Raw genomic sequence first — 11,760 nt, forward strand, 5'->3', positions numbered from 1 at the left:
AGATCACTGTGCACAGTGCAAGAGAAGTGGCTGGTGGGGACACACACATCCTACATGCATGGAAAGCCTGATGTCCTGAGCACAGCAGGGCCATGGACTGGCAGCTTGCAGGGACTGCGCTGGGGGCAGAGAAAGGTGTGTGAGGGCACGTGTGTAAAACCACATGTGAGTCTGTAGCATGCAAGGACTGCTAGCCAGGAGTCAGTCATGTGAAAGGAGATGTCCTTGAAGTTTCAAGTACAGCAAATTGGATGGGCTTGGTGGGCCCACAGCCAAGGACAAGCATGGACACACTGGGACTGAAGGGAGCAGTGGAGGAGAGGGAAGAAAAACCTTTGCTTGGCTTGAAGCCAGCTCCCATTATGTCTCCATCTACAGCTTCAAACAGGGGATTCAAATGCAAAGCTTGACTAATGGAAAGAGATCAAAGTGATTATTCCTTAAATCAGTTCCCTCCCTGCTGGGCCCTGAGCAAGGCCAGTGTGACAGGCAGCTGAGGAGCCCCATGTGCACCAGTGGCCATGGTGTGATGGCAGCACCAGAGATAATGGAAAGGCCTTAGGGCAGAGGGGTAAAGCAGGTGTCAGTATTTTCTGTCCTGGAAGGTTACAAAGGTTCACCTTCATTCATTTCTAAACCAATTTAGTTAATCTGGTGCAAATCCCTGTGTGAACACATTAAGAGTTGATTTGAGATAGACCAAAACGATGGAAACCTGCCTTGCAGAGACTTAAGGAGCTTAGATTGCTTAGTTTGTTCCATAGAAGGCTTTATTATTTTCTGCACGTCCATATGTGAGAGGGATTTGATAGCAGACAGCTTTATAAACCAACAGGGTAAAAAAACCCAAAACATACTTCCTGATGGGTGGAAGCTGAAGCAAAGCAGAGACTAGAAATCAGGTCTACAGTTTTGCAAGGAGGGAATGAACCAGAGGAATAAATTCCCAAGGGATGGAGGAACTTGATGGACACCTAGCAGGAAGCCTTGAAGGCATCAGCTTCTTCAGCCTCAGGGGTAAGGTAGGCATGCACTTAAGAGAGTTGCTTCACTGAGCAGCCCAAGTAAAACCCACATTAGATGCCCATGTTATGTGAACAAGGATTTGTTTCCACCTGCTTTACAGTTCACTGATTTTTTTTTAATCAAATGACCCTAAAGACAAGTGGGTTTTTTTAAGCTGCCCCACATGCACCTATATCCAATAGATTTGAAACCCTGGCTTTCAGCAGATGAAGTGAGACTGGTCATTTTTGGTTTCCCAGTGGCAGATGAGGGACAGTAGGAGAAAGAAAGATCAGTTCTGTCAGTGTAGAGCATAAATGGAGATCAGTGGAAGTGGGTGAAGATGAGATCTGGGGGACCTCAGGTCGCAATAGGGAAATTTATCCAGGAAAAAAAGATGGTTGTTTGTGTAATTTGAGACTTTCTCCAGTATTCCTATGGATGTGATCCACAACCACACTCAGCCTCCAGCATATGTGAAGGATATAACCCCTTCTTCCCTAAAGCATATTAGAACAATCAGAAAGTTGTTGGCGAGAACGTAGTCATCATGGGAACTGAGGTCTGCCAGGTATGTCTGCTAGCAACAGAAAAGGCAGTTGGCTGCTCACTGCCCCATCTGAGACCACTTTGGCTGGCCACAAATGCTCCTGGTGCTAAGTCAGAGTGGATGGTGTGAGAAAATACGTATCAAGTGACAGGTAGAATATTTATCTTAGAGAAGGAACGAAAGAAGGCACATGAGGTCAGTTCTCAGCTCTGGTTTTTTTACCATTTTCTAACCAATTATAACCAATTTCTTAACCAGCTTTTAATAAGACATCAAGAATTAAAGTACCAATTACTGCAGTAGATGAATTAGCAAAGTGTATCCCAAAAACAGTGCATAAAACTGTTTATATTATGTGATATTTTTGCATATCTGCTTGGGTGGAGGTGAGTGCTGCTCTGAGTGCTGTGGGCAAATGCAGGAGATGCAGCATACAGTGCCTTACCTGGTGGAGCTGCTTGTGCAGTCAAAACGCATCTGCAGGCTCAGATTTGGTACCAGACATTAAGAATCAGCCCAGGAAAGGTGTGTTGCCTTGAATGCTCCCAGCACAATGTTGTTTAATCTTGTTATATTTCTCCCCTTTGATCACTTGTTGTAGATGAATTTAATTTCTCTGTAACTAATTTAGAGCATTGTACAAGGCAGTTCTCCATGCTCATTATAAGGGACTTTCCTAATTTTTTTTTTAGTTAAAGTTTGCCTCCCTCTTGCTTTTGCTTCAGTTTTATGAGTGTGTTAATTACTTTCAGTTATATTACTTGGAAACTCATTAGTGCATTTTCATTAAGCACATTATTTTCTGCTGTTTCCACCATTTGAATCATTCTTCCCTTCTATTTTCTCCAGGTTTGGGCAGTGAGAATTTGAGGGACATATTACAGAGGGAGTTGCTAAATCATTTTTTGCAGATGGGTTCATGGCCATGGATTCATTTTGTGTTTGCATATTGCCTATCATTGCTATTAAGAGCGAAAGCCCTGAATGGGTGATGAGGGCTCCTGTCCTGGCAGTCAACAGCTCTGAAAAATCACTGTGCAGGAAACTCCTATTTGACTGCATGTGTCATTACATGGAAATATAGAAAGCTAAAAATCACATTATTCTCCACTGTCTCCAAGACTCATTTCAGAGCAGCTATTTGGATCCCTGCCACATTATCTTTAAAAAAAAAGGACGCCTGTACTTGTGATAGTGTCGAAAATGAATCTTCATCCATGGATTGTTAACTGCACATCCCTTATGGTCAATGGCTTAATTAAATCAGATACTGATGACCTTAAAACTAATTTAGCACTTTCATGCATATTCTTTTCTGTTTGCTTCATGTCAAATGTGAATGCAATGGTGAAATCTTATTCCAGCATTAATGTTCACAGCATCCTGCAATGAAGCATAGTAGCTTGGTCTGCACAATGAAAATTAAAAGGAATTATCTTATTCTGGCACAAAAAACGCATTGCTGGTCAGTTAACTAGAGTAGAAAGAGCTATCGTGTTGCATTATGTTGCAGGTGAGATGTGTTCCACAAACTGAACAACCGAAGTATATTTACAGTTGCCTGCCTGAAGTCACTATTGGATATTGCTGCACTGGTTTGCAAGAATAGTCTTATTGCATACTCATTAAAAGAAATTAATCAGTGGAAGACATCTCAACAAAGATGTCCCGAGTTTCTGTATTTTGGACTATAATGAGATTGGAGAAGCATATACAGAAAACAGAACCAGCTTTCTCTGGGCCTCTATCAATGTTTCAAAAGCTTAGAAAAAGCATTAATTACACTGTTTACCAAGTGGCTGAATTTGTAGGATGTTAAAAAATACATTTCCACCTCTGCTTTTCTTCTGCTTGTCAAGATGCCTTTCTATATCCCAGCTTGTTTCTCTGCCTGTCTGTCCTGCCCAGTGCTGCGTCACCTCAGCTCACTCAGATTGCTGTTGCCCTAGGTACGATACCATAACCAACCAGTGGGAGACCATCGCTCCTCTGCCCAAGGCTGTCCATTCGGCCGCCGCGACCGTCTGTGGGGGCAAGATCTACGTCTTCGGTGGGGTGAACGAAGCTGGCCGAGCCGCAGGGGTCTTGCAGTCCTACATCCCTCAGACTAATTCATGGAGTTTTATAGAGTCTCCGATGATTGGTAAGGGATGTGTGGTGTCAGAGTAAACCTCTATTACAGCGGGAATCTCTGTGCTGCAGGTGTTTTAATGCCTTTGCAGAAAGCAAGTGAGTTGGAGGGGTGGGGGAGATATGTTTATAACATATTGGCAGGGATGCATGGATATTATACCAAAGAGGCAATTATCCTGATCTTTACTGACAGCGATTGTCACTCATTAATACAGCTCATTACCAGCTAGAAGTGATGAGTTTGAAGCAGAGGAGAAAGGAAATCAGTTTTTAGGTATGAACAATTAGCAATTTTTAGGTCCAAAAAAATCTCAAAGTGCAGTGAAACTTCATGCTGGCATCATGTGTTGCTCCATGCTGTTCCACAACACTGATCAGGTATTGGTTTATCACTCATGGATTTGTTAAAATCCTGCCTGTCCTGTGGGAAGTGATGGTCATTCTGAATTGGGATTTATCAGTGGCGTCCACAGGCATACATGCTTCAAGACAATCTTCAAGACATACTTTATTAAAACTGTGTTTATTAGTTTATGATGTCCTTGAGCACACCAAACATTTTACTGAGTAAAGAGCAAGACAAGAAGCTAAATTTTCCAATGTCAGAGGTGACAACTTCCTTTCAAAATTAGGACAGCACTCAGAAGTTTGCAAGTTATTTGCTTCCTGTGGCCATTTGCACCCTGAGTGTTTAGGCTGGTTTTGGAAATGGGGTTTAGCATTCAGCCTCACGAGGACATTACTGCAGGATAACAGCTGACCTGGGCTGCCTGTTCTGTACTGAGCCATGGGCAGCCTTCGGGCTGGCTGCACTCAGTGGCCAAAGAAACAGTGCATTGCAGAGAAGCTGCTGTGGAGTGGTTGGCTCTCACATCCTAGGTCATAGAATCATAGAATGGTTTGAGATCTTTAAAGGTCATCTAATCCAAGCCCCCTGCAATAAGCAGGCACATCTTCCACCAGATCAGGTTGCTCAGCACTCTGTCCAACCTGACCATGAATGTTTCCAGGGATGGAGCATCTTCTGCCTCTCTGGGCAACCCGTTCCAGCGTTTCACCATTCTAAACCTCTTAGTCCCATTGAAACTGTGACATGAGGTGCTTCTTTTGTAAAAAATCGTTTTCTCATTATTAAGCCATAAAGCAATAGGAATAGCAAGTAAGAAATTGTAGGAGCACAGTCATTAGGTATTCAAGTAAGGCCTAAGCATGTTCCAAAAATGAGAATAAGCTGCTCTTTTTGTTGTAGCTTGTTACAATGATTATGACTCTTTTCTTGGGGTTCCCTAGTAGGTCATGAGAAGCTGGTACACCATGGCTTTAGCCTCCCCTGCACAGACAGTGTGTCTGCTTTCCAGCTCCCTTCCCTGCTGTTGGTGTGCAGCCTAACATAACATGACATGCATATGATGCAGCATGAAGCACCCAGCAGGAGAGCGTTAGCTGGCGAAAGTCATGTTTATGTAATACAGCAGCACAAACAACCCTATTGCCTGGCTTTTTCCATCACGTGGCTACCGCTGCTGCTGTTCATTTAATCCACTGACTGACAGTATGAGGTTTTCCTGGACTCACAGCATATTGCAAAAATGAATGCATTATGCAAAGATGTGTTCCTATTCCTTACCATAATAGTACAAGTGCCACAGGAGCTAAGAAATCATTCCCTGAGCTCGTTATACTGTCTAGCAAGCATCGACACCATGCGTGCTTGGGAAAAAATCACCGAAACCATCCAGAGTTTGGTTTGTCACCCATGGTTCTAATGGATGTGTCCTATTATTTCCTAGCTAAAATACATGAAAGACACAGGTGAAGTTAAAAATGGTATTTATGTTTTCTTGGTGTAAGTAAAGTTAATTAGTTAGGTTGAGGACATGAAATGCACTATAACATGTGGAGTTCTTTGCTGAGTAATGTGTAATGTCAATTTACTTGCAAATAAAGTAAAATAACACAGTCTGAAAAATGATACCCCCATGGAGAATGTCTGGGAAACTGAACTGATATGATCTCTGATCTTCACTAAAAGGCAGTGGGAATGTTGGAAATCTATTTTAATTTCTCCAGCTCTACAAAAACCATAGCATCACCTGTATTTGTAAAGTATCCTCCAAGAACTGGATACAACATCAAATACAACACAGTCTAAAACAAAGAGGAGGTAGATGGAGCCTTGCAGTGCTTTTTGTAAAATGGAGCTGGGATGAGTCCTGCTATGATCACTGCCAGGGTGCCCCTGACAGCCTCAGAGCCTTTTTCAGTTGATTTGTGAATTCTTAAGGTGTTCCTCTGAGCTAAGGCAATGGAGATGTCTGATGGTGAATTGTTATAAGGTCACCCCAGAGATCAGTGAAACCTGTTTGACCTCAAATAGGACAACAGTTTATTTAAAAATGCCTCAAGCATGCTCAGATATGCAACAGTAGATGTAGGTATTGAAAGCAGCCAAGGTCACTGGAGATTGTTAGAGCAGTAGTACCTGTCTCAGTTCACTGTGATATGTTCTGATAGTGAGTTGAACCAGGATGGCAAACATTTCAACCCAAAGGTCCATCTCTTTCAAAGCATCTTATGCCAGCCTAACCCAAGGCAACACTGGTATCAATCGTGGCAAGGGAGAGGGTCCCGTTTTGTCTAGTCTGAATGGAGGAGAAGCAGGCTGGGTACTGACATCCTGCCCGTGCAGAGGAGATACAGACTGAGGACTGATAGCAAGTCCATGCAGCTCAGCCCTTGCTGCCTTTGGCCTTAATTTCCAGGAATATACAGTGAATTCACTCCCAGTTTTCATTTATTCTTTAGCCTTCCCCTGCCAGGAGGTGTTGGGACGTGGATGCCTGCGTGCAGCAGACATGACACTAGGCTTGCCAACATGCTGCACATGGATGCTGTGTTAGCCTTCGGGCAGGTGTTGATTACACACATCCATATTTGGAGAGGAGAAGGTATTTCTCAGTGCTGCATCCTTTGCCCTGCACCAATCCTCCCCACCTGTGGAACTGGTAGATGTTCCTGCAGCAGTGCAGCCCACAGCTTGGTGTTACTGGGATAATGAAGCCTTGTAAGGCTTTCACATTGTGTGTTTTTGGTAAACCACCTTGCAGATCCCTTTCTGTGTTTTTAGCTGTAAAAAACAAAGTCCTACAAGAGTAAATGAACCCAGGCTACGTACTTGCAGCCCCTGCCTTTCCATTTCTGGCCAGCCTGCCCTATATAGCTGTGCTAAAAATGCATTTCATGTCCAGCTTCCTGAGGTTTGTTTTATTTAACAAGATGGCCATAGACATGCTGAAGTCAGGGATTGTAAGTAAGCCTAATTACCTTGTCACTGTCTTTTAGTTCACTTTGTGCCATCATGCCAGGGCACTAAAATACACCTTTTTTGATACCCTGAACAGTCAGTGTGGAATTACAAGTTTTTATTAATGTTTCTGGATTGTAAGGAAAACAGTGTTTAATTATCACCACTATTAAATTTTAAAACCTGGTGAGAACTGCAGAACAGAGATCTAAGTTCTGTGAGTATTTCTGATTTCTAATCCAAGTATCTGGTTCTTCACCGTACTGTTTACTCCTGCAGTTAAATGTCCAACCAAAGTGGGACAATCACAGAGCCAAGAATGCAAGACATATCTGGCAAACAGCATTAGCAGCATCTGCACATTTTTACTGCACTGTCCCATGGCTTATTTTGGTGAAAATGCATAATAATTCCCATAAATTTATTTTTTGACTTTACAAGAAAAATCAGATATATGACTTGGCCCTATCCCAAGGCAAATACCCTGGTACTTGTATGGGGGGTTGTCTGGCTCTCACCTGAAAGTCCCACAGCAATGAGCATTTCATCTCATCCTTCAGTGTATTTTTCTTCCCATGAGTAGTTGTTAGTGTTTTCCCACTAGTAAGCTTGAATTTTACTTTCCTTTGTCCCACCCATTTCTCCTCTGTATATGCCATAGCCTTCCTTCAGAATGATTTTTCCACTTCTCAGTGTGTTCCCATACACATTATCTGCCAGCAGAATCAGTGTTTTTGTGTTTGCCCTTTGTCAGATGTCCTCCTTTTCACTCCTACCTCTGCTTCATCTCTGTAGCTGTGCTTTGTCCAACTCCTTTCAATTCATCAACATTGTGCCCATAAGTTTGATGCTAAAACTGCCCCACGGTGGCAGGTGGAGCCTTCTGCTTTGGCACAGGCCATCCACACCACACGTACACAAAGTGTAGTGTTTGCAAGTGAGGACACTCAACTCTGGGGTCTCCAAGGAGGGTTTGCTCGAGGGTCCGTGAGGAAACCACAGGGCTGGATGGTCAGTTGGGTAGCTGGAAGAGATCAGCTCACAGGAGAGCACCAAGCCAGAAGGGCTGACATCCAAGACCCACTGTTCACTGCAGTGTCAGCACTTGGGCCTCAGGAACTATGCTAAGGATTAGACCACAGTCTCCTGTCTGCTGTGGGACGTTATCCTATCCATGACTGTGCCATTGTCTGCATAGTATTCAAGGAGGAGAAGAGGCACTTACTATTAAAAGCAGGCTTAATTTGTATTACCTAGTGTCCTTTCTCTAATCTTCATCAAGTGCATCCACGCCCCCCCCAGCTTCCCATGCCGGCCAGGAGACAATTTGGTTGGAGTTATGCCTGGACTGGTGGCATGTTTTCATTCCTTCCTCACGATAAAAATCTTTAACTCGCTTGGTTATAATAACCTTTTTCCATATGAAGTGCTGCTGCCATTCACTGTAATGCCACTTCAGTCTCTGACCGAGCACATTACTGGAAGGCAACCTAAAATCTTTAAGCAGTCGTGGAAGGGAAAGCAGAACTGTGCTGCTTGACAATGTAATGTACCGAGAGATACGAGAGCCATGGAACATACCCACGTTGTCCTTACTAAGTGAGGAGCATTAATTAGCTAAGTGAGGGGCAGATTAACAGCCCCATGTGAAGTACACCTCCAGCTCAAGGATTGTCGAGGAGTGCACACACCTTCCTGCAATGACCTGTCACAGAATAGAAATACAGGTGTATTTTCCTGTAGCAACAGCAAAGAAGAGTGATGTCCAATGTTATCCACTTGGAGACAAGATAACTTTTTATCTATTATTTCATTTGCATTTATTCTGCCTTTTAATCTCATGTGTGTTTGCTGTCCTGGACAAATCCCATTTAAGATTTTCCAGCCTGAAATGGATTACTGTATCCAACAGACCCAGCATTTGAACCTTGGAGAGGAAAGGAGGCTGCTTCTGTTTCCATGCTTCCTCTCCCCTCTCTTCTTTCTCTCTGGGAGTCTTGTGAAATAACCAGTGGCTCCCCTGTATCCCACAGAAGCCTCTGACCCGCAGAAGCTCATGTTCACACTCAGTAGCATTGATCAAAAAGCCCAAACAGAGCATGCTTTTGGAAAATTAGGCTCCCCAGCCACCTGCCTTGCACTATGACCATGTTAAGGACATGAAAGCAACAGAAATTGGAGTCTCCTGAGAATTTGCATAAGGATACCAAGCCCTGGAAAAGGCAACAACATAGCAAGAGTATGAGTAGCACTTGAGATAAGTAAGGGTAAAGATTGAAGGTGGTCATCCACACCTAGGTATCAGGAATGATGGTTTGAGGTTTCCAAACTCCCTGTACCCATGAACAATTTCTGTCTCCATAGTAACAAAACAAAAATAAAACCCACTGTTTCCTCTCTACCTGTCTCTGGAGGGATGTCCCTCGTGCCCTTCTGCCATATCTTCATCAGGATCAGGAGATAGTTCACTGTGCACTTCTCCCTTCCTGAAAGAAACAGCAGAGATTTCTCTTCTTCTCTGTCTCAGACTTACTTGATACCAATTGATGAAATTGTATCTAAAGACAAAAGCAGTAAGAAGTCAACAGATAGGAGGTGTATTGAAATTTTTATGAGAACCAAACACAACTCCCTCTTCAAAAAAGGAAGAAAAAGAATATCAGACTGCCTATTTGAAAATTTAAAAAAAAGTCTCTATAAAAATAACCAAGGGGTTTCCCTCTCGTTCTTTAACAAAAAGGAATGTGAAGTCAGTGATTCAGTCCCCTGAGAAGCTGTCGTTTCTGCCTTGAGGGAGCCCCAAATAATTTTCCTGTGAGATTTGGGGGCTGAGTTCTTTTTTCTTTTTAATGTAAGAGTTTCGTTCTCCTGCAAAACTGTGCTAATCAGAAAAAAAACCAAGAAGATGTGATAATTAAATGTGGAAAATTTCAGATGAGTGTCTTAAGTAGAAAAAATGTCACATATGCAAGTCTGATTTGGAAGGGATGTGAGCGGGGTTGTTAGGGACAGATAAGTCTTTCTGATGAATTATAGTGGCTTAGTGGCACTGCAAAGAAACTGAATACTCCTTGTTCTATTTTCTGGATGAATTAGTTTCTTCCCATCTGTTCCCAAGGATCAGTGACATTTTCCTAATACAGCCATGGTTTTTTGACATATGCCTGTAGATACTCAGCATAATCAGAGCCCAACTTTAACTGAGAACATGTTTTGTCTGGTTTTGTGATGGGTGCTGCATCTCCATATATCCCTGTGGGCACACACCAACATGGGGTGGGATGAACCGAGACAGACCACCCTGGGACAGAAGCAGACACCACAAAACCATTATTTTCCTTCTAGTTTAACCAGTTCAAACCTCAGTTAAGGAGATTATCTATCTTCTGAAGATGTTCATCAGCTTTTGCTTAACTCCTGTCAAATTGCATCTCTGTTAAATATTTAATGGAATAAGGTGGCTTTACAAGAACCTCAGGGTTACAACACATCATGCAAGAGGTAAGCAAATCCCAAGCTAAAGCTGCCAGGGTTGATCTTTTTCGGTGTTCATAAAAGGACACGGTCGTAGTCTTGGGAAGAACATATAAACCCCTTCAATGTTATGTAGAGGACGTTTTCAGAGATGTAAGAGCATAGTAAAGATGATATCACACCTCCTCTCCAGTGTGCTGCCCCCAGCTCCACACACTCAGGAGGAGGTTGCAGGGGCTGAAGCCTGCAGGACTGTGGCCAGGCTGATTCTCTGTTGGAGCTACAAGAGGATCAACATTTTCTGAGCATATAAAAATGCAGATTTTTTGAGAGAGTTTAACTTACAGCTACATATGCAGAATTTTTATTTGTCCCTAAACCAGGCTGGCCTTCTAGGATACGTCTGCTTCATGCCCCAAAGGGCTGAGCTGAAGGGCTTAGGCCCTTGCTTCTTAGAGAACTGGTTGTGAGGCTTATTTTAACTCAAACAAAACAATGTATTTTCCCATCTTTTGTTCCCAGACACTGCTGATTGGTTTCACAGAAATGTTGATTAAAAAAACTGTATCGCATCAAGACAGACATCATCATGAGAAATTTCAGCCCAACTGGCTTATATTTAATAATGTGCATATGGCATGCTAGCAGCATACGGGCAAGCCAACTAATTAGATTAGAATTATTTTATTCAATAATTTATGAGTAGTTTTACTAATATTTCTAATAATGCCACAGCCAACACAAGGATTTTAAAGAATCCTCAGAAAATCTGAACTTGACTGAGAATAAGAGACTTGCTTAATTTCCAACTCCAACCTCACAGTTTGTTGTTAAAATACAGAACTGCTTGGAGATACACACATCTGAAGATTAAAATGCAGGTGAATTTATGAGACAGATAAAGGTGAAAAAGAAATCGGGTCTCAGAAAAATCTTCTGTATTATGTGGGTGACCTTCCCATCAGCAAAAGTAGAATATGAAAGAGAATCAACTACTGGATATTATTAAGGGGGTCTCTGTGCTATGGGTTTCTTCTGTACTCAGCTGAGGCACAGGCATGGGAAGCACCCGAGTTACAATTTGCAGCAATTCAAAATTCTTAAGCAATTTGACATCTTAATTTCATACGTAACAGTGGAGCTTTCACGGTAACTCCATTAGGCTTCGGCAGAGGATAATTGTGCTTTACTGCTCAGAAGGAGACACGTACTGGGGGACGATGAACTTTAAAAGTGCCTTTGAGAACTTGGAGAGAGGAGAGCAAAACCAGGAAAGGTTTCCTCATTTTTCTTT

General features: G+C 42.7%; 1 protein-coding gene across 1 annotated transcript in view; it reads left to right on the forward strand.

Moving 5' to 3' along the window:
* The window catches only part of KLHL29 (kelch-like family member 29), a 73,355-nt gene that overhangs the window by 49,346 nt on the left and 12,249 nt on the right, over positions 1 to 11,760 (forward strand). Inside the window, exon 7 of the mRNA XM_009084722.1 lies at positions 3,505 to 3,698. Coding sequence (XP_009082970.1) covers positions 3,505 to 3,698 — 194 coding nt within the window. The remainder of the gene's footprint in view (positions 1 to 3,504; positions 3,699 to 11,760) is intronic.

Source organism: Acanthisitta chloris, unplaced genomic scaffold, assembly GCF_000695815.1.
Source record: "Acanthisitta chloris isolate BGI_N310 unplaced genomic scaffold, ASM69581v1 scaffold3231, whole genome shotgun sequence".
NCBI lineage: Eukaryota > Metazoa > Chordata > Aves > Passeriformes > Acanthisittidae > Acanthisitta > Acanthisitta chloris.